The sequence below is a fragment of the Melanostigma gelatinosum genome (assembly GCF_949748355.1).
Source record: "Melanostigma gelatinosum genome assembly, chromosome: 13".
Taxonomy (NCBI): Eukaryota; Metazoa; Chordata; class Actinopteri; order Perciformes; family Zoarcidae; genus Melanostigma; species Melanostigma gelatinosum.
Genome location: NC_136646.1, coordinates 25,922,415 through 25,942,414, shown reverse-complemented (window position 1 = coordinate 25,942,414; position 20,000 = coordinate 25,922,415). Strand labels below are relative to the sequence as shown.

The window sequence follows — 20,000 nt, the reverse complement described above, 5'->3', positions numbered from 1 at the left end:
AGATTCCTGCCGTCACCTGAATGTTAAAAAGACTGTTTGTATGTTCTTCACAAAGAGAGCTTGCAAAGTGTCACTGGAGCCAGATGTTTATGTTGCTGGTGAGAGGCTACAGGTAGTCAGATTTTAAATATTTAGGACTTTTTATTGAGTCTAATCTCTCTTTTAAAAAACAGGTAAAACATGTGACAACGGTCTTAAAATTGAATCTCGTAAAATGTAGATATATCAGACACCGTCTAACCATGCGGGCTGCAGAATTGTATTTTCATGCAATGATTGTCCCCATCTGACCTACTGCAGCTGGGCACAAGCCAGCAGCACGACATTAAAATCCATTCATATTCTCCATAAACAAGCCCTAAAAACACTTGATCAAAAACCCAAAAGTCACCATCACTGCAATATCCTCACCAAACACCATATCCTGAGTTGGGAGAACATCATTAAATTCACTGATGTGTGTCTGGTTTTTAGATTGTACACGGTATGGCCCCGCCTCCACTGAGTGATTTTATTAAACAAAGAGCTCAAAGCAGCAGACTCACTGGATCTGCTTCAAGAGGTGATTGTGTCATTCCACATCAAGCTCGTTCAGTAAATCTACATTCTCTGTGAAGGCAGCTCACTGGTGGAATGCTGTGCCACCACACACACACACACACACACACACACACACACACGTACCAACATTCAAGCATCACTTCACGGAATGGCTTGTTGCCAATCAGGTGTGCCAGCATTGATGTGCTGTCTGTGCTGCTTGTTTCATCTATATGTGCATTAGTCGTTGCTATTCTGCGTGACGCATGCTGAAACCTGCTCCGCTTTAATGTCGTTCACTTTTCTTTTGCTGTGTTTCGGTTTTGTCTGTACATTTCTGTCTGTTTCTCTATGAATTTTAACTCCTTTTCAATTTGAGATTTTGTTATTTTATGCTGGCTCTCTGGCTCACTTACAGTGTGACTGTTGATTAGTGTGCATTGTCTCTGAAAAACAAATAAATAAATCAGGATGTGATCTACTGAGTGTTATTCAGGATGTGATCTGTGAGTGTTATTCAGGATGTGATCTGTGAGTGTTATTCAGGATGTGATCTGTGAGTGTTATTCAGGATGTGATCTACTGAGTGTTATTCAGGATGTGATCTGTGAGTGTTATTCAGGATGTGATCTGTGAGTGTTATTCAGGATGTGATCTGTGAGTGTTATTCAGGATGTGATCTACTGAGTGTTATTCAGGATGTGATCTACTGAGTGTTATTCAGGATGTGATCTACTGAGTGTTATTCAGGATGTGATCTGTGAGTGTTATTCAGGATGTGATCTGTGAGTGTTATTCAGGATGTGATCTACTGAGTGTTATTCAGGATGTGATCTGTGAGTGTTATTCAGGATGTGATCTGTGAGTGTTATTCAGGATGTGATCTGTGAGTGTTATTCAGGATGTGATCTGTGAGTGTTATTCAGGATGTGATCTACTGAGTGTTATTCAGGATGTGATCTACTGAGTGTTATTCAGGATGTGATCTGTGAGTGTTATTCAGGATGTGATCTGTGAGTGTTATTCAGGATGTGATCTGTGAGTGTTATTCAGGATGTGATCTGCTGAGTGTTATTCAGGATGTGATCTGTGAGTGTTATTCAGGATGTGATCTGTGAGTGTTATTCAGGATGTGATCTACTGAATGTTATTCAGGATGTGATCTGTGAGTGTTATTCAGGATGTGATCTACTGAGTGTTATTCAGGATGTGATCTGTGAGTGTTATTCAGGATGTGATCTGTGAGTGTTATTCAGGATGTGATCTGTGAGTGTTATTCAGGATGTGATCTGTGAGTGTTATTCAGGATGTGATCTGTGAGTGTTATTCAGGATGTGATCTGTGAGTGTTATTCAGGATGTGATCTGTGAGTGTTATTCAGGATGTGATCTACTGAGTGTTATTCAGGATGTGATCTAGTGAGTGTTATTCAGGATGTGATCTGTGAGTGTTATTCAGGATGTGATCTGTGAGTGTTATTCAGGATGTGATCTGTGAGTGTTATTCAGGATGTGATCTGTGAGTGTTATTCAGGATGTGATCTGTGAGTGTTATTCAGGATGTGATCTACTGAGTGTTATTCAGGATGTGATCTACTGAGTGTTATTCAGGATGTGATCTGTGAGTGTTATTCAGGATGTGATCTGTGAGTGTTATTCAGGATGTGATCTACTGAGTGTTATTCAGGATGTGATCTGTGAGTGTTATTCAGGATGTGATATGTGAGTGTTATTCAGGATGTGATATGTGAGTGTTATTCAGGATGTGATCTGTGAGTGTTATTCAGGATGTGATCTGCTGAGTGTTATTCAGGATGTGATCTGTGAGTGTTATTCAGGATGTGATCTGTGAGTGTTATTCAGGATGTGATCTACTGAGTGTTATTCAGGATGTGATCTACTGAGTGTTATTCAGGATGTGATCTGTGAGTGTTATTCAGGATGTGATCTACTGAGTGTTATTCAGGATGTGATCTGTGAGTGTTATTCAGGATGTGATCTGTGAGTGTTATTCAGGATGTGATCTGTGAGTGTTATTCAGGATGTGATCTGTGAGTGTTATTCAGGATGTGATCTGTGAGTGTTATTCAGGATGTGATCTACTGAGTGTTATTCAGGATGTGATCTACTGAGTGTTATTCAGGATGTGATCTGTGAGTGTTATTCAGGATGTGATCTGTGAGTGTTATTCAGGATGTGATCTACTGAGTGTTATTCAGGATGTGATCTACTGAGTGTTATTCAGGATGTGATCTGTGAGTGTTATTCAGGATGTGATCTGTGAGTATTATTCAGGATGTGATCTGTGAGTGTTATTCAGGATGTGATCTGCTGAGTGTTATTCAGGATGTGATCTGTGAGTGTTATTCAGGATGTGATCTGTGAGTGTTATTCAGGATGTGATCTACTGAGTGTTATTCAGGATGTGATCTGTGAGTGTTATTCAGGATGTGATCTACTGAGTGTTATTCAGGATGTGATCTGTGAGTGTTATTCAGGATGTGATCTGTGAGTGTTATTCAGGATGTGATCTGTGAGTGTTATTCAGGATGTGATCTGTGAGTGTTATTCAGGATGTGATCTGTGAGTGTTATTCAGGATGTGATCTGTGAGTGTTATTCAGGATGTGATCTGTGAGTGTTATTCAGGATGTGATCTGTGAGTGTTATTCAGGATGTGATCTGTGAGTGTTATTCAGGATGTGATCTGTGAGTGTTATTCAGGATGTGATCTGTGAGTGTTATTCAGGATGTGATCTACTGAGTGTTATTCAGGATGTGATCTGTGAGTGTTATTCAGGATGTGATCTGAGTGTTATTCAGGATGTGATCTGTGAGTGTTATTCAGGATGTGATCTGTGAGTGTTATTCAGGATGTGATCTACTGAGTGTTATTCAGGATGTGATCTACTGAGTGTTATTCAGGATGTGATCTGTGAGTGTTATTCAGGATGTGATCTGTGAGTGTTATTCAGGATGTGATCTACTGAGTGTTATTCAGGATGTGATCTACTGAGTGTTATTCAGGATGTGATCTGTGAGTGTTATTCAGGATGTGATCTGTGAGTGTTATTCAGGATGTGATCTGTGAGTGTTATTCAGGATGTGATCTGTGAGTGTTATTCAGGATGTGATCTGTGAGTGTTATTCAGGATGTGATCTACTGAGTGTTATTCAGGATGTGATCTGTGAGTGTTATTCAGGATGTGATCTACTGAGTGTTATTCAGGATGTGATCTGTGAGTGTTATTCAGTATGTGATCTGTGAGTGTTATTCAGGATGTGATCTGTGAGTGTTATTCAGGATGTGATCTACTGAGTGTTATTCAGGATGTGATCTGTGAGTGTTATTCAGGATGTGATCTGCTGAGTGTTATTCAGGATGTGATCTGTGAGTGTTATTCAGGATGTGATCTACTGAGTGTTATTCAGGATGTGATCTGTGAGTGTTATTCAGGATGTGATCTGTGAGTGTTATTCAGGATGTGATCTGTGAGTGTTATTCAGGATGTGATCTACTGAGTGTTATTCAGGATGTGATCTGTGAGTGTTATTCAGGATGTGATCTGCTGAGTGTTATTCAGGATGTGATCTGTGAGTGTTATTCAGGATGTGATCTGTGAGTGTTATTCAGGATGTGATCTACTGAGTGTTATTCAGGATGTGATCTGTGAGTGTTATTCAGGATGTGATCTGTGAGTGTTATTCAGGATGTGATCTACTTAGTGTTATTCAGGATGTGATCTGTGAGTGTTATTCAGGATGTGATCTGTGAGTGTTATTCAGGATGTGATCTACTGAGTGTTATTCAGGATGTGATCTGTGAGTGTTATTCAGGATGTGATCTGTGAGTGTTATTCAGGATGTGATCTGTGAGTGTTATTCAGGATGTGATCTACTGAGTGTTATTCAGGATGTGATCTACTGAGTGTTATTCAGGATGTGATCTACTGAGTGTTATTCAGGATGTGATCTGTGAGTGTTATTCAGGATGTGATCTGTGAGTGTTATTCAGGATGTGATCTGTGAGTGTTATTCAGGATGTGATCTGTGAGTGTTATTCAGGATGTGATCTGCTGAGTGTTATTCAGGATGTGATCTGTGAGTGTTATTCAGGATGTGATCTGTGAGTGTTATTCAGGATGTGATCTACTGAGTGTTATTCAGGATGTGATCTGTGAGTGTTATTCAGCATGTGATCTACTGAGTGTTATTCAGGATGTGATCTGTGAGTGTTATTCAGGATGTGATCTGTGAGTGTTATTCAGGATGTGATCTGTGAGTGTTATTCAGGATGTGATCTGTGAGTGTTATTCAGGATGTGATCTACTGAGTGTTATTCAGGATGTGATCTGTGAGTGTTATTCAGGATGTGATCTACTGAGTGTTATTCAGGATGTGATCTGTGAGTGTTATTCAGGATGTGATCTACTGAGTGTTATTCAGGATGTGATCTGTGAGTGTTATTCAGGATGTGATCTGTGAGTGTTATTCAGGATGTGATCTACTGAGTGTTATTCAGGATGTGATCTGTGAGTGTTATTCTGGATGTGATCTGTGAGTGTTATTCAGGATGTGATCTGTGAGTGTTATTCAGGATGTGATCTACTGAGTGTTATTCCGGATGTGATCTACTGAGTGTTATTCAGGATGTGATCTGTGAGTGTTATTCAGGATGTGATCTGTGAGTGTTATTCAGGATGTGATCTGTGAGTGTTATTCAGGATGTGATCTGCTGAGTGTTATTCAGGATGTGATCTGTGAGTGTTATTCAGGATGTGATCTGTGAGTGTTATTCAGGATGTGATCTACTGAGTGTTATTCAGGATGTGATCTGTGAGTGTTATTCAGGATGTGATCTACTGAGTGTTATTCAGGATGTGATCTGTGAGTGTTATTCAGGATGTGATCTGTGAGTGTTATTCAGGATGTGATCTACTGAGTGTTATTCAGGATGTGATCTGTGAGTGTTATTCAGGATGTGATCTGCTGAGTGTTATTCAGGATGTGATCTGTGAGTGTTATTCAGGATGTGATCTACTGAGTGTTATTCAGGATGTGATCTGTGAGTGTTATTCAGGATGTGATCTGTGAGTGTTATTCAGGATGTGATCTGTGAGTGTTATTCAGGATGTGATCTAGGGCTGGGCGATAAATCGATTTAATCGATTAATTCGAATGTGTGCTTTAAGGCGATGTGTTTTATTGAAAATCGAGAAAATCGCCCCCACCCCTCCCCCCGTTGGGTTCCCGTAGTTGAGTGCGCGCGCATTGTTTACAAACGAAAACAATGGCGGCCAGCAGTGAAGCTCTCGTTCTTAAGAGAGGGAAGAATGTGTCTTCCGTGGTCTGGAAATGGTTCGGGTTCGTGTCATCTGACACAGAACAAACAGCCTCAAACAGAGGCATGCCGCCGAGTGGGAGAAGTGTTGGAGGGAGCAGGACCGCGGGAGCACAAGCGACGCTGTCTTCCTGGCAAAAAATATTTAGAAAAAACATGCACTACTGTTTAATACTGTTGGTTATGTTGTGAATGCACTTGATTTTGTTTACATGCACTTATTTACTGTGCACAATATGTTATGTTGATGTTAGATCAGATGTTGGACTTTTGAAAATGTGAATGGTAAAGGGTCACATACATTTTATTTCATGCTGTGTTTGTATCAGTGTATTCAGTTAGAAAAGCTTACTGTCAAAAGTTACATTTGCACAGTTGTTTACAATGGAAGGCTACTATTTAATGCCATTTAATGTTATCTTTAATTTAATTTTATATTTAAATGATTCAGGCAAACAAAAGAGTGACCAAATACTTTTTGTATACTACAGGCACCTTTCTACAATGTTCAGGTTTTGTTTGCACTTTATTTTTATCAACCTACGAGGGAAAATCATCACAAAATAAAATAAAAAATTGTTTTCAACAGCTTCTGTCATCTGCAAAAATTTGTGGGGGAAAAAATCGATTTAAATCGTGAATCGGATTTTTTGTAAAAAAATCGGAGATTTTATTTTTAGGCCATATCGCCCAGCCCTAATGTGATCTGTGAGTGTTATTCAGGATGTGATCTACTGAGTGTTATTCAGGATGTGATCTGTGAGTGTTATTCAGGATGTGATCTGTGAGTGTTATTCAGGATGTGATCTGTGAGTGTTATTCAGGATGTGATCTACTGAGTGTTATTCAGGATGTGATCTGTGAGTGTTATTCAGGATGTGATCTGTGAGTGTTATTCAGGATGTGATCTGTGAGTGTTATTCAGGATGTGATCTACTGAGTGTTATTCAGGATGTGATCTACTGAGTGTTATTCAGGATGTGATCTACTGAGTGTTATTCAGGATGTGATCTGTGAGTGTTATTCAGGATGTGATCTGTGAGTGTTATTCAGGATGTGATCTGTGAGTGTTATTCAGGATGTGATCTGTGAGTGTTATTCAGGATGTGATCTGCTGAGTGTTATTCAGGATGTGATCTGTGAGTGTTATTCAGGATGTGATCTGTGAGTGTTATTCAGGATGTGATCTACTGAGTGTTATTCAGGATGTGATCTGTGAGTGTTATTCAGGATGTGATCTACTGAGTGTTATTCAGGATGTGATCTACTGAGTGTTATTCAGGATGTGATCTACTGAGTGTTATTCAGGATGTGATCTGTGAGTGTTATTCAGGATGTGATCTGTGAGTGTTATTCAGGATGTGATCTACTGAGTGTTATTCAGGATGTGATCTGTGAGTGTTATTCAGGATGTGATCTGTGAGTGTTATTCAGGATGTGATCTGTGAGTGTTATTCAGGATGTGATCTGTGAGTGTTATTCAGGATGTGATCTACTGAGTGTTATTCAGGATGTGATCTGTGAGTGTTATTCAGGATGTGATATGTGAGTGTTATTCAGGATGTGATATGTGAGTGTTATTCAGGATGTGATCTGTGAGTGTTATTCAGGATGTGATCTGCTGAGTGTTATTCAGGATGTGATCTGTGAGTGTTATTCAGGATGTGATCTGTGAGTGTTATTCAGGATGTGATCTACTGAGTGTTATTCAGGATGTGATCTACTGAGTGTTATTCAGGATGTGATCTGTGAGTGTTATTCAGGATGTGATCTACTGAGTGTTATTCAGGATGTGATCTGTGAGTGTTATTCAGGATGTGATCTGTGAGTGTTATTCAGGATGTGATCTGTGAGTGTTATTCAGGATGTGATCTGTGAGTGTTATTCAGGATGTGATCTGTGAGTGTTATTCAGGATGTGATCTACTGAGTGTTATTCAGGATGTGATCTACTGAGTGTTATTCAGGATGTGATCTGTGAGTGTTATTCAGGATGTGATCTGTGAGTGTTATTCAGGATGTGATCTACTGAGTGTTATTCAGGATGTGATCTACTGAGTGTTATTCAGGATGTGATCTGTGAGTGTTATTCAGGATGTGATCTGTGAGTATTATTCAGGATGTGATCTGTGAGTGTTATTCAGGATGTGATCTGCTGAGTGTTATTCAGGATGTGATCTGTGAGTGTTATTCAGGATGTGATCTGTGAGTGTTATTCAGGATGTGATCTACTGAGTGTTATTCAGGATGTGATCTGTGAGTGTTATTCAGGATGTGATCTACTGAGTGTTATTCAGGATGTGATCTGTGAGTGTTATTCAGGATGTGATCTGTGAGTGTTATTCAGGATGTGATCTGTGAGTGTTATTCAGGATGTGATCTGTGAGTGTTATTCAGGATGTGATCTGTGAGTGTTATTCAGGATGTGATCTGTGAGTGTTATTCAGGATGTGATCTGTGAGTGTTATTCAGGATGTGATCTGTGAGTGTTATTCAGGATGTGATCTGTGAGTGTTATTCAGGATGTGATCTGTGAGTGTTATTCAGGATGTGATCTGTGAGTGTTATTCAGGATGTGATCTACTGAGTGTTATTCAGGATGTGATCTGTGAGTGTTATTCAGGATGTGATCTGAGTGTTATTCAGGATGTGATCTGTGAGTGTTATTCAGGATGTGATCTGTGAGTGTTATTCAGGATGTGATCTACTGAGTGTTATTCAGGATGTGATCTACTGAGTGTTATTCAGGATGTGATCTGTGAGTGTTATTCAGGATGTGATCTGTGAGTGTTATTCAGGATGTGATCTACTGAGTGTTATTCAGGATGTGATCTACTGAGTGTTATTCAGGATGTGATCTGTGAGTGTTATTCAGGATGTGATCTGTGAGTGTTATTCAGGATGTGATCTGTGAGTGTTATTCAGGATGTGATCTGTGAGTGTTATTCAGGATGTGATCTGTGAGTGTTATTCAGGATGTGATCTACTGAGTGTTATTCAGGATGTGATCTGTGAGTGTTATTCAGGATGTGATCTACTGAGTGTTATTCAGGATGTGATCTGTGAGTGTTATTCAGTATGTGATCTGTGAGTGTTATTCAGGATGTGATCTGTGAGTGTTATTCAGGATGTGATCTACTGAGTGTTATTCAGGATGTGATCTGTGAGTGTTATTCAGGATGTGATCTGCTGAGTGTTATTCAGGATGTGATCTGTGAGTGTTATTCAGGATGTGATCTACTGAGTGTTATTCAGGATGTGATCTGTGAGTGTTATTCAGGATGTGATCTGTGAGTGTTATTCAGGATGTGATCTGTGAGTGTTATTCAGGATGTGATCTACTGAGTGTTATTCAGGATGTGATCTGTGAGTGTTATTCAGGATGTGATCTGCTGAGTGTTATTCAGGATGTGATCTGTGAGTGTTATTCAGGATGTGATCTGTGAGTGTTATTCAGGATGTGATCTACTGAGTGTTATTCAGGATGTGATCTGTGAGTGTTATTCAGGATGTGATCTGTGAGTGTTATTCAGGATGTGATCTACTTAGTGTTATTCAGGATGTGATCTGTGAGTGTTATTCAGGATGTGATCTGTGAGTGTTATTCAGGATGTGATCTACTGAGTGTTATTCAGGATGTGATCTGTGAGTGTTATTCAGGATGTGATCTGTGAGTGTTATTCAGGATGTGATCTGTGAGTGTTATTCAGGATGTGATCTACTGAGTGTTATTCAGGATGTGATCTACTGAGTGTTATTCAGGATGTGATCTACTGAGTGTTATTCAGGATGTGATCTGTGAGTGTTATTCAGGATGTGATCTGTGAGTGTTATTCAGGATGTGATCTGTGAGTGTTATTCAGGATGTGATCTGTGAGTGTTATTCAGGATGTGATCTGCTGAGTGTTATTCAGGATGTGATCTGTGAGTGTTATTCAGGATGTGATCTGTGAGTGTTATTCAGGATGTGATCTACTGAGTGTTATTCAGGATGTGATCTGTGAGTGTTATTCAGGATGTGATCTACTGAGTGTTATTCAGGATGTGATCTGTGAGTGTTATTCAGGATGTGATCTGTGAGTGTTATTCAGGATGTGATCTGTGAGTGTTATTCAGGATGTGATCTGTGAGTGTTATTCAGGATGTGATCTACTGAGTGTTATTCAGGATGTGATCTGTGAGTGTTATTCAGGATGTGATCTACTGAGTGTTATTCAGGATGTGATCTGTGAGTGTTATTCAGGATGTGATCTACTGAGTGTTATTCAGGATGTGATCTGTGAGTGTTATTCAGGATGTGATCTGTGAGTGTTATTCAGGATGTGATCTACTGAGTGTTATTCAGGATGTGATCTGTGAGTGTTATTCTGGATGTGATCTGTGAGTGTTATTCAGGATGTGATCTGTGAGTGTTATTCAGGATGTGATCTACTGAGTGTTATTCCGGATGTGATCTACTGAGTGTTATTCAGGATGTGATCTGTGAGTGTTATTCAGGATGTGATCTGTGAGTGTTATTCAGGATGTGATCTGTGAGTGTTATTCAGGATGTGATCTGCTGAGTGTTATTCAGGATGTGATCTGTGAGTGTTATTCAGGATGTGATCTGTGAGTGTTATTCAGGATGTGATCTACTGAGTGTTATTCAGGATGTGATCTGTGAGTGTTATTCAGGATGTGATCTACTGAGTGTTATTCAGGATGTGATCTGTGAGTGTTATTCAGGATGTGATCTGTGAGTGTTATTCAGGATGTGATCTACTGAGTGTTATTCAGGATGTGATCTGTGAGTGTTATTCAGTATGTGATCTGTGAGTGTTATTCAGGATGTGATCTGTGAGTGTTATTCAGGATGTGATCTACTGAGTGTTATTCAGGATGTGATCTGTGAGTGTTATTCAGGATGTGATCTGCTGAGTGTTATTCAGGATGTGATCTGTGAGTGTTATTCAGGATGTGATCTACTGAGTGTTATTCAGGATGTGATCTGTGAGTGTTATTCAGGATGTGATCTGTGAGTGTTATTCAGGATGTGATCTGTGAGTGTTATTCAGGATGTGATCTGTGAGTGTTATTCAGGATGTGATCTACTGAGTGTTATTCAGGATGTGATCTGTGAGTGTTATTCAGGATGTGATCTGCTGAGTGTTATTCAGGATGTGATCTGTGAGTGTTATTCAGGATGTGATCTGTGAGTGTTATTCAGGATGTGATCTACTGAGTGTTATTCAGGATGTGATCTGTGAGTGTTATTCAGGATGTGATCTGTGAGTGTTATTCAGGATGTGATCTACTGAGTGTTATTCAGGATGTGATCTGTGAGTGTTATTCAGGATGTGATCTGTGAGTGTTATTCAGGATGTGATCTACTGAGTGTTATTCAGGATGTGATCTGTGAGTGTTATTCAGGATGTGATCTGTGAGTGTTATTCAGGATGTGATCTGTGAGTGTTATTCAGGATGTGATCTACTGAGTGTTATTCAGGATGTGATCTACTGAGTGTTATTCAGGATGTGATCTACTGAGTGTTATTCAGGATGTGATCTGTGAGTGTTATTCAGGATGTGATCTGTGAGTGTTATTCAGGATGTGATCTGTGAGTGTTATTCAGGATGTGATCTGTGAGTGTTATTCAGGATGTGATCTGCTGAGTGTTATTCAGGATGTGATCTGTGAGTGTTATTCAGGATGTGATCTGTGAGTGTTATTCAGGATGTGATCTACTGAGTGTTATTCAGGATGTGATCTGTGAGTGTTATTCAGGATGTGATCTACTGAGTGTTATTCAGGATGTGATCTACTGAGTGTTATTCAGGATGTGATCTACTGAGTGTTATTCAGGATGTGATCTGTGAGTGTTATTCAGGATGTGATCTGTGAGTGTTATTCAGGATGTGATCTACTGAGTGTTATTCAGGATGTGATCTGTGAGTGTTATTCAGGATGTGATCTGTGAGTGTTATTCAGGATGTGATCTGTGAGTGTTATTCAGGATGTGATCTGTGAGTGTTATTCAGGATGTGATCTACTGAGTGTTATTCAGGATGTGATCTACTGAGTGTTATTCAGGATGTGATCTGTGAGTGTTATTCAGGATGTGATCTGTGAGTGTTATTCAGGATGTGATCTGTGAGTGTTATTCAGGATGTGATCTGCTGAGTGTTATTCAGGATGTGATCTGTGAGTGTTATTCAGGATGTGATCTGTGAGTGTTATTCAGGATGTGATCTACTGAGTGTTATTCAGGATGTGATCTGTGAGTGTTATTCAGGATGTGATCTGTGAGTGTTATTCAGGATGTGATCTGTGAGTGTTATTCAGGATGTGATCTGTGAGTGTTATTCAGGATGTGATCTACTGAGTGTTATTCAGGATGTGATCTGTGAGTGTTATTCAGGATGTGATCTACTGAGTGTTATTCAGGATGTGATCTGTGAGTGTTATTCAGGATGTGATCTGTGAGTGTTATTCAGGATGTGATCTACTGAGTGTTATTCAGGATGTGATCTGTGAGTGTTATTCTGGATGTGATCTGTGAGTGTTATTCAGGATGTGATCTGTGAGTGTTATTCAGGATGTGATCTACTGAGTGTTATTCAGGATGTGATCTACTGAGTGTTATTCAGGATGTGATCTGTGAGTGTTATTCAGGATGTGATCTGTGAGTGTTATTCAGGATGTGATCTGTGAGTGTTATTCAGGATGTGATCTGCTGAGTGTTATTCAGGATGTGATCTGTGAGTGTTATTCAGGATGTGATCTGTGAGTGTTATTCAGGATGTGATCTACTGAGTGTTATTCAGGATGTGATCTGTGAGTGTTATTCAGGATGTGATCTACTGAGTGTTATTCAGGATGTGATCTGTGAGTGTTATTCAGGATGTGATCTGTGAGTGTTATTCAGGATGTGATCTACTGAGTGTTATTCAGGATGTGATCTGTGAGTGTTATTCAGTATGTGATCTGTGAGTGTTATTCAGGATGTGATCTGTGAGTGTTATTCAGGATGTGATCTACTGAGTGTTATTCAGGATGTGATCTGTGAGTGTTATTCAGGATGTGATCTGCTGAGTGTTATTCAGGATGTGATCTGTGAGTGTTATTCAGGATGTGATCTACTGAGTGTTATTCAGGATGTGATCTGTGAGTGTTATTCAGGATGTGATCTGTGAGTGTTATTCAGGATGTGATCTGTGAGTGTTATTCAGGATGTGATCTGTGAGTGTTATTCAGGATGTGATCTACTGAGTGTTATTCAGGATGTGATCTACTGAGTGTTATTCAGGATGTGATCTGTGAGTGTTATTCAGGATGTGATCTGCTGAGTGTTATTCAGGATGTGATCTGTGAGTGTTATTCAGGATGTGATCTGTGAGTGTTATTCAGGATGTGATCTACTGAGTGTTATTCAGGATGTGATCTGTGAGTGTTATTCAGGATGTGATCTGTGAGTGTTATTCAGGATGTGATCTACTGAGTGTTATTCAGGATGTGATCTGTGAGTGTTATTCAGGATGTGATCTGTGAGTGTTATTCAGGATGTGATCTACTGAGTGTTATTCAGGATGTGATCTGTGAGTGTTATTCAGGATGTGATCTGTGAGTGTTATTCAGGATGTGATCTGTGAGTGTTATTCAGGATGTGATCTACTGAGTGTTATTCAGGATGTGATCTACTGAGTGTTATTCAGGATGTGATATACTGAGTGTTATTCAGGATGTGATCTGTGAGTGTTATTCAGGATGTGATCTGTGAGTGTTATTCAGGATGTGATCTGTGAGTGTTATTCAGGATGTGATCTGTGAGTGTTATTCAGGATGTGATCTGCTGAGTGTTATTCAGGATGTGATCTGTGAGTGTTATTCAGGATGTGATCTGTGAGTGTTATTCAGGATGTGATCTACTGAGTGTTATTCAGGATGTGATCTGTGAGTGTTATTCAGGATGTGATCTACTGAGTGTTATTCAGGATGTGATCTGTGAGTGTTATTCAGGATGTGATCTGTGAGTGTTATTCAGGATGTGATCTGTGAGTGTTATTCAGGATGTGATCTGTGAGTGTTATTCAGGATGTGATCTGTGAGTGTTATTCAGGATGTGATCTACTGAGTGTTATTCAGGATGTGATCTGTGAGTGTTATTCAGGATGTGATCTACTGAGTGTTATTCAGGATGTGATCTGTGAGTGTTATTCAGGATGTGATCTACTGAGTGTTATTCAGGATGTGATCTGTGAGTGTTATTCAGGATGTGATCTGTGAGTGTTATTCAGGATGTGATCTACTGAGTGTTATTCAGGATGTGATCTGTGAGTGTTATTCAGGATGTGATCTGTGAGTGTTATTCAGGATGTGATCTGTGAGTGTTATTCAGGATGTGATCTACTGAGTGTTATTCAGGATGTGATCTACTGAGTGTTATTCAGGATGTGATCTACTGAGTGTTATTCAGGATGTGATCTGTGAGTGTTATTCAGGATGTGATCTGTGAGTGTTATTCAGGATGTGATCTGTGAGTGTTATTCAGGATGTGATCTGCTGAGTGTTATTCATGATGTGATCTGTGAGTGTTATTCAGGATGTGATCTGTGAGTGTTATTCAGGATGTGATCTACTGAGTGTTATTCAGGATGTGATCTGTGAGTGTTATTCAGGATGTGATCTACTGAGTGTTATTCAGGATGTGATCTGTGAGTGTTATTCAGGATGTGATCTGTGAGTGTTATTCAGGATGTGATCTGTGAGTGTTATTCAGGATGTGATCTGTGAGTGTTATTCAGGATGTGATCTGTGAGTGTTATTCAGGATGTGATCTGTGAGTGTTATTCAGGATGTGATCTGTGAGTGTTATTCAGGATGTGATCTGTGAGTGTTATTCAGGATGTGATCTGTGAGTGTTATTCAGGATGTGATCTACTGAGTGTTATTCAGGATGTGATCTGTGAGTGTTATTCAGGATGTGATCTGCTGAGTGTTATTCAGGATGTGATCTGTGAGTGTTATTCAGGATGTGATCTGTGAGTGTTATTCAGGATGTGATCTACTGAGTGTTATTCAGGATGTGATCTGTGAGTGTTATTCAGGATGTGATCTACTGAGTGTTATTCAGGATGTGATCTGTGAGTGTTATTCAGGATGTGATCTGTGAGTGTTATTCAGGATGTGATCTGTGAGTGTTATTCAGGATGTGATCTACTGAGTGTTATTCAGGATGTGATCTGTGAGTGTTATTCAGGATGTGATCTACTGAGTGTTATTCAGGATGTGATCTGTGAGTGTTATTCAGGATGTGATCTGTGAGTGTTATTCAGGATGTGATCTGTGAGTGTTATTCAGGATGTGATCTGTGAGTGTTATTCAGGATGTGATCTACTGAGTGTTATTCAGGATGTGATCTGTGAGTGTTATTCAGGATGTGATCTGTGAGTGTTATTCAGGATGTGATCTGTGAGTGTTATTCAGGATGTGATCTGTGAGTGTTATTCAGGATGTGATCTGTGAGTGTTATTCAGGATGTGATCTGTGAGTGTTATTCAGGATGTGATCTGTGAGTGTTATTCAGGATGTGATCTGTGAGTGTTATTCAGGATGTGATCTGTGAGTGTTATTCAGGATGTGATCTGTGAGTGTTATTCAGGATGTGATCTGCTGAGTGTGATCTACTAAGCGTCTGGACAGGAAACATGGCGGCTGGCTGACACCCTGCCGCCTCCTGCAGTCGTCCTCTAAGGTCACAGAAGGCTTGTTGTCTTACTCTCTAGTGCCGTCCTCTGCTGCTCCTCAGACGCCGCCCCCTGCTGCTGAGGCTGCTGCTGTAGGTATTGGTATAAGCGAATGTATGGGTGATCTGTGGAGGGTGTTTGGCTCTTTGGTGTTTGGCTCTTACTGTCGAGCAGCGGAGCGCTGCGGTCGTTCACCACCGCCACCTTCTTCAGCCCAGTGCCTTTACTGATGTCGGTCAGCAGAGCGCCGCGACCTTTAGCCTCCTCTCTGCTCAGCTTGGGGGGGGTGGTGTTGGCCTGGGAGGGGGAGGGGGGGGGATTACACCATGACTAAAATAAATCATAACTGGTGAGTTCTGACAGGAGAGATGGCCGAGCTTTAACTGGGAGTTTCTCTCTGGAGCTGAGCGACTCCAGTCCACTAGGTGGCAGTAGTGTGCCTCTAAGCTCGTTTACCAACCGCCAATAAAAACTAAAGAAGCAGAGCGTGACGCAGCAACACAACCAGCTGACTCATCCGTGTTTTTATGTTACACGTCAATGATTCTGATTTTCCGCTTCATAAAACGTCACGTTGTCGTAAACAAACCTCTGCAGTCATGTGACCTCCATGTTGATCACGTCGCCAGATTGATTATTACAAATGCATGTAGGCGAATTTAGCGTTGATGATGTAGCTGCTGTTTAATTATGATAAATAATTAAAATCTAAATAAAATCTCCTGCGATTTGTAATGAACTCTATTTTCCGTCGCCATTTATATGTTTTTTGGGACGATTTTAGTTATTTTGCTAATTTAATGATCTGCCTCTTTAAGCATGAGGCAGATCATTCATCACTGTGATAAAGAGGACTGTGTGTGTGGAGTTACCTGACTGAAGGTGGGGGGAGGTGGGGGTCCCCCTGGTGGGGGAGGAGGGGGAGGGGTAGGCATCCTGCTGCTCCAACACACACACACCTGATCACACCTGAAACACAACATCAGCTCGTTAATTATTCCGTTGTCATTCTGTCTTTGCAGCAAACCAATCGCAACGAAGAGGGTCATCGCTCCTCCTCTTCATCACTCAGTCAGACGACATCATGAAAATCACTGACGTCCAAACACGGTAAAGAACCGTCATGTTTTAAAGTTTCCTGTCCAGAGACACATGTGACTACATGGAAACTAATGACAGCTTTAAAAAACTAAAAAAGGAGCATTGTGGGAAATGTAGTTCCAAAACAAGCATGATTGTTTTGTTTTCATGTTGTCCACAGTGTCAGACTTTAAAAAACCTGGCTGTAGATGAGAACCTGATTTCACTCGAGTTACATTCTCAACAAGGTACATTAAAGACCTGGACCACATCAGACCAGGTCTACATAAGAAACCTCAAACATTAGTTTAACAAGTAGACTAGAAACTAGTTCTGTGTTTGTCAGAAGAGAAGGGGGGGATGTCACAGATGTTTCTCCATCCACACCACATCTTAGACCAGGTCTCGGTTAAAACATTTAAGACCTGAGTCTTAAAAACCTAATTGAGATCCAGATCCAGATGTCTGACTCTGTTTGTTAGATCAGAAGAGGAGAGACTTCAGCATCCTTCGTTAGCTGCTAGTCAGCTAGCATCATCAGCACCCCGGCCTGACTGAGGAATCTCTGCAGGATGCTAAGCTAACACGTTAGCTTCTCTGCCCTCAGCTCTCCTCCAGATGTTTACGTTAATGCTCAACATATGTCCGGACACACAGACACTAAACCGGCCTGTAAGCTTCACGCTAACGGTTAAAACCCGCTACTATGTGACGGTATGCGGAGCTAGCTACGCTAGCTGGCTGTGTGTTAGCATTAGCAGCAGGTCTGAGCATCATCCGGGTCACATCCACACCTGCTCTAAAGACCTACCTGTGAACGTTACCGGCCTCGTGCTGGTTACCTCATACATCCACCTGTCCGCTCGGTGTCTTCATGTCACTGTCGGTGTCTCACTTTCGGCGAGTTTTGTCCTTGGAGGACAGCTAGCTCTGCCGTTAGCCTCTCTGCTGCAGAGCTCTACTGAGATTCTCTAGTCAACACACAGGCGCACGTGACCTGAGCGCGAGGAGATGCACTGCAGTAGTAGCACGCGCTGCATGCTTATTAAAGCTAGCCTATGACTTTATATTTATAGAGAAGCAAATCAATAAATGAAGTAGGAATAAAATGTATGCCAGTAAGTTCTCATAAAAACATAATATTGTTTACATTCATTGTTTTGATGTCTTTTCAGCAACACGTATTGTTATATTTCAATCATAAATACAAATAATTATTTTAAAAAATCTTTATAACGTGACGTTTGTGAATGTGGAATTTGGAAAGCTGTGAAATGTAATTAATAAAGAATAATGCATTAAAGTCCAGCTACTTTATTTATATTCACTACATGTCACTGTGAATGACGGCATTGTCAATAAAGGTTTTTGACAAAGAATTCCTTATTGGCTCAACGTGCTACGACGTCACTGCTAAGAAGCCAATCACATCACTCGTAGTGCCGCGGAGATTTCAAAACAGAAATGGCTGAAGCGCGAGCGTAAGTCTCCAACATTTAACGCTGTATTATCAAATTAAACGTTATACTAGACTTCAGAGAAAATGTTTAAAATATGATTTAACGTTCACGAGTTGTTTTTATGTCCCAAAAGATGTAACGTTAGAGTTTGTAACTGAAACGGCCAAGTACACGATTAACGGTAGAGTCAATTAGCTGGCTGAAGCTAACGGCTAACGTTAACGCCATACAAAGTACAATATGTACCTCCTGAGATGTAGTACAGGATGAGGTAGACGTACCATGAAGTGTCTCCTGGTCTCAGTAGTACAGTAAAGGTTCTGGTTCTCTGTGTTCAGGGTTCTGCAGCGATGTGATACGGTTCTCTTGGAGTCCTGCAGAGACTCAGACCAGCCGGTCTCTGAAGCAGCCCAGATGGTTCTCTACCTCACGGTCCGTCTGTTCTACATTCATACAGTAGTTTACTTTTCATTGACTTCATATATAATCAATATTAATACATCTTTATTTATCAGCTGATCATGTTGTTTATAGGACAGCAGACGGGTCCAGAAGGTTCTGGGTCGTCAGCTGTTTGTTCTGGACTCCATGATGTCACTGCTGGAGGGTCTGGAGTCTGCCCAGCAACTGATGACACAACCCTGTCCCCCTCAACCAGGTACACACGTACTACTACGTCTAATCCATCAGTCGACTGACTATTGTCATAAAAATAAAACTATTTTATAACAGTTTACTCTGTGTGTGTTTTAGGGGGCGTGGCCCACAGCAGCTGGAAGTGTCTGAAGGAGGACAGCAGGTTGAGGACGGAGGAGACAGAGACTCTGCTCAGATCGCTGGAGGACAAAATCACACAGATGCACAACAGAAGACACACACTCACACAGCTGATCCAACGTGTGCACAGCAAGGTACACACACAGAGACACATGTCACAAACCGGGCCGAACGGCCATGACAGAAAAGGGAGACGCATTCAATGAAGCAGTTTTATCAATTATTTATAAGTTTAAAGTAAAATAAAAGACGGTGACATGTGAAGTCAGTCATTTCAGCAGTGTGGGTGCGTGTAAAGTGTGTATGCAGTGTTGTATAGTGTAGAAACAAACCAAAATAGGTCTCAGGAAGGAGCAAGAGACCAACTGATAATCCAGAGGGTTTTACACTGAGTGCTCAGGTGCTTCCACTCTGCCTGACGACCATCTGCAACACCCACCTCCTCACCTGCAAGGAAGGCAGCCACACGAACAGGCAGAGAGGGTCGTCACACGCACGCACAGACACACACACACACACAGAGACACACGCGCACACACAGAGACACACGCACAGAGACACACACACAGAGACATACACACAGAGACACACACACACACACAGAGACACACACACACAGAGACATACACACAGAGACACACACACACACACACACACAGAGAGACACACGCACACACACAGAGACACACGCACAGAGACATACACACAGAGACACACACACACACACACACACACACAGAGACACACGCGCACACGCGCACACACAGAGACACACGCACAGAGACACACACACAGAGACATACACACAGAGACACACACACAGAGACACACGCACACACACAGAGACACACGCACACACACAGAGACACACGCGCACACACACAGAGGCACACACACAGAGACACACGCACACACACACAGAGACACACGCACACACATACACAGAGACATACGCACACACACAGACATACGCACACACAGAGACATACGCACACACACACAGACATACGCACAGACATACGCGCGCACACAGACACACAGAGACATACGCACACACACCCAGACATACGCACGCACACACA

At 41.1% G+C, this 20,000-nt stretch overlaps 2 protein-coding genes across 4 annotated transcripts in view; one reads left to right on the top strand and one right to left on the bottom strand.

Annotated features, from left to right (window-relative positions):
* The window catches only part of wipf2b (WAS/WASL interacting protein family, member 2b), a 39,004-nt gene extending 21,359 nt beyond the window's left edge, over positions 1–17,645 (bottom strand). For 2 of the 3 annotated variants that reach the window (XR_013772515.1, XM_079281902.1), the window contains exons 1-3: positions 17,493–17,645; positions 16,474–16,570; positions 15,634–15,898 (exon numbers count right to left, since the gene is read on the bottom strand). Coding sequence is in view for 2 of the 3 variants with exons in the window: in XM_079281902.1 (XP_079138028.1) it covers positions 15,634–15,898; positions 16,474–16,536 (328 nt within the window). In the remaining variant the exon portion in view is untranslated. The remainder of the gene's footprint in view (positions 1–15,633; positions 15,899–16,473; positions 16,571–17,492) is intronic. The other variant, XM_079281903.1, reaches the window with a different exon arrangement.
* Positions 17,646–18,130: 485 nt separating this feature from the next.
* The window catches only part of LOC306786784 (uncharacterized protein), a 4,702-nt gene continuing 2,832 nt past the window's right edge, over positions 18,131–20,000 (top strand). The window contains exons 1-4 of the mRNA XM_079281650.1: positions 18,131–18,162; positions 18,480–18,573; positions 18,676–18,799; positions 18,895–19,052. Coding sequence (XP_079137776.1) covers positions 18,146–18,162; positions 18,480–18,573; positions 18,676–18,799; positions 18,895–19,052 — 393 coding nt within the window. The 5' untranslated portion in view covers positions 18,131–18,145. The remainder of the gene's footprint in view (positions 18,163–18,479; positions 18,574–18,675; positions 18,800–18,894; positions 19,053–20,000) is intronic.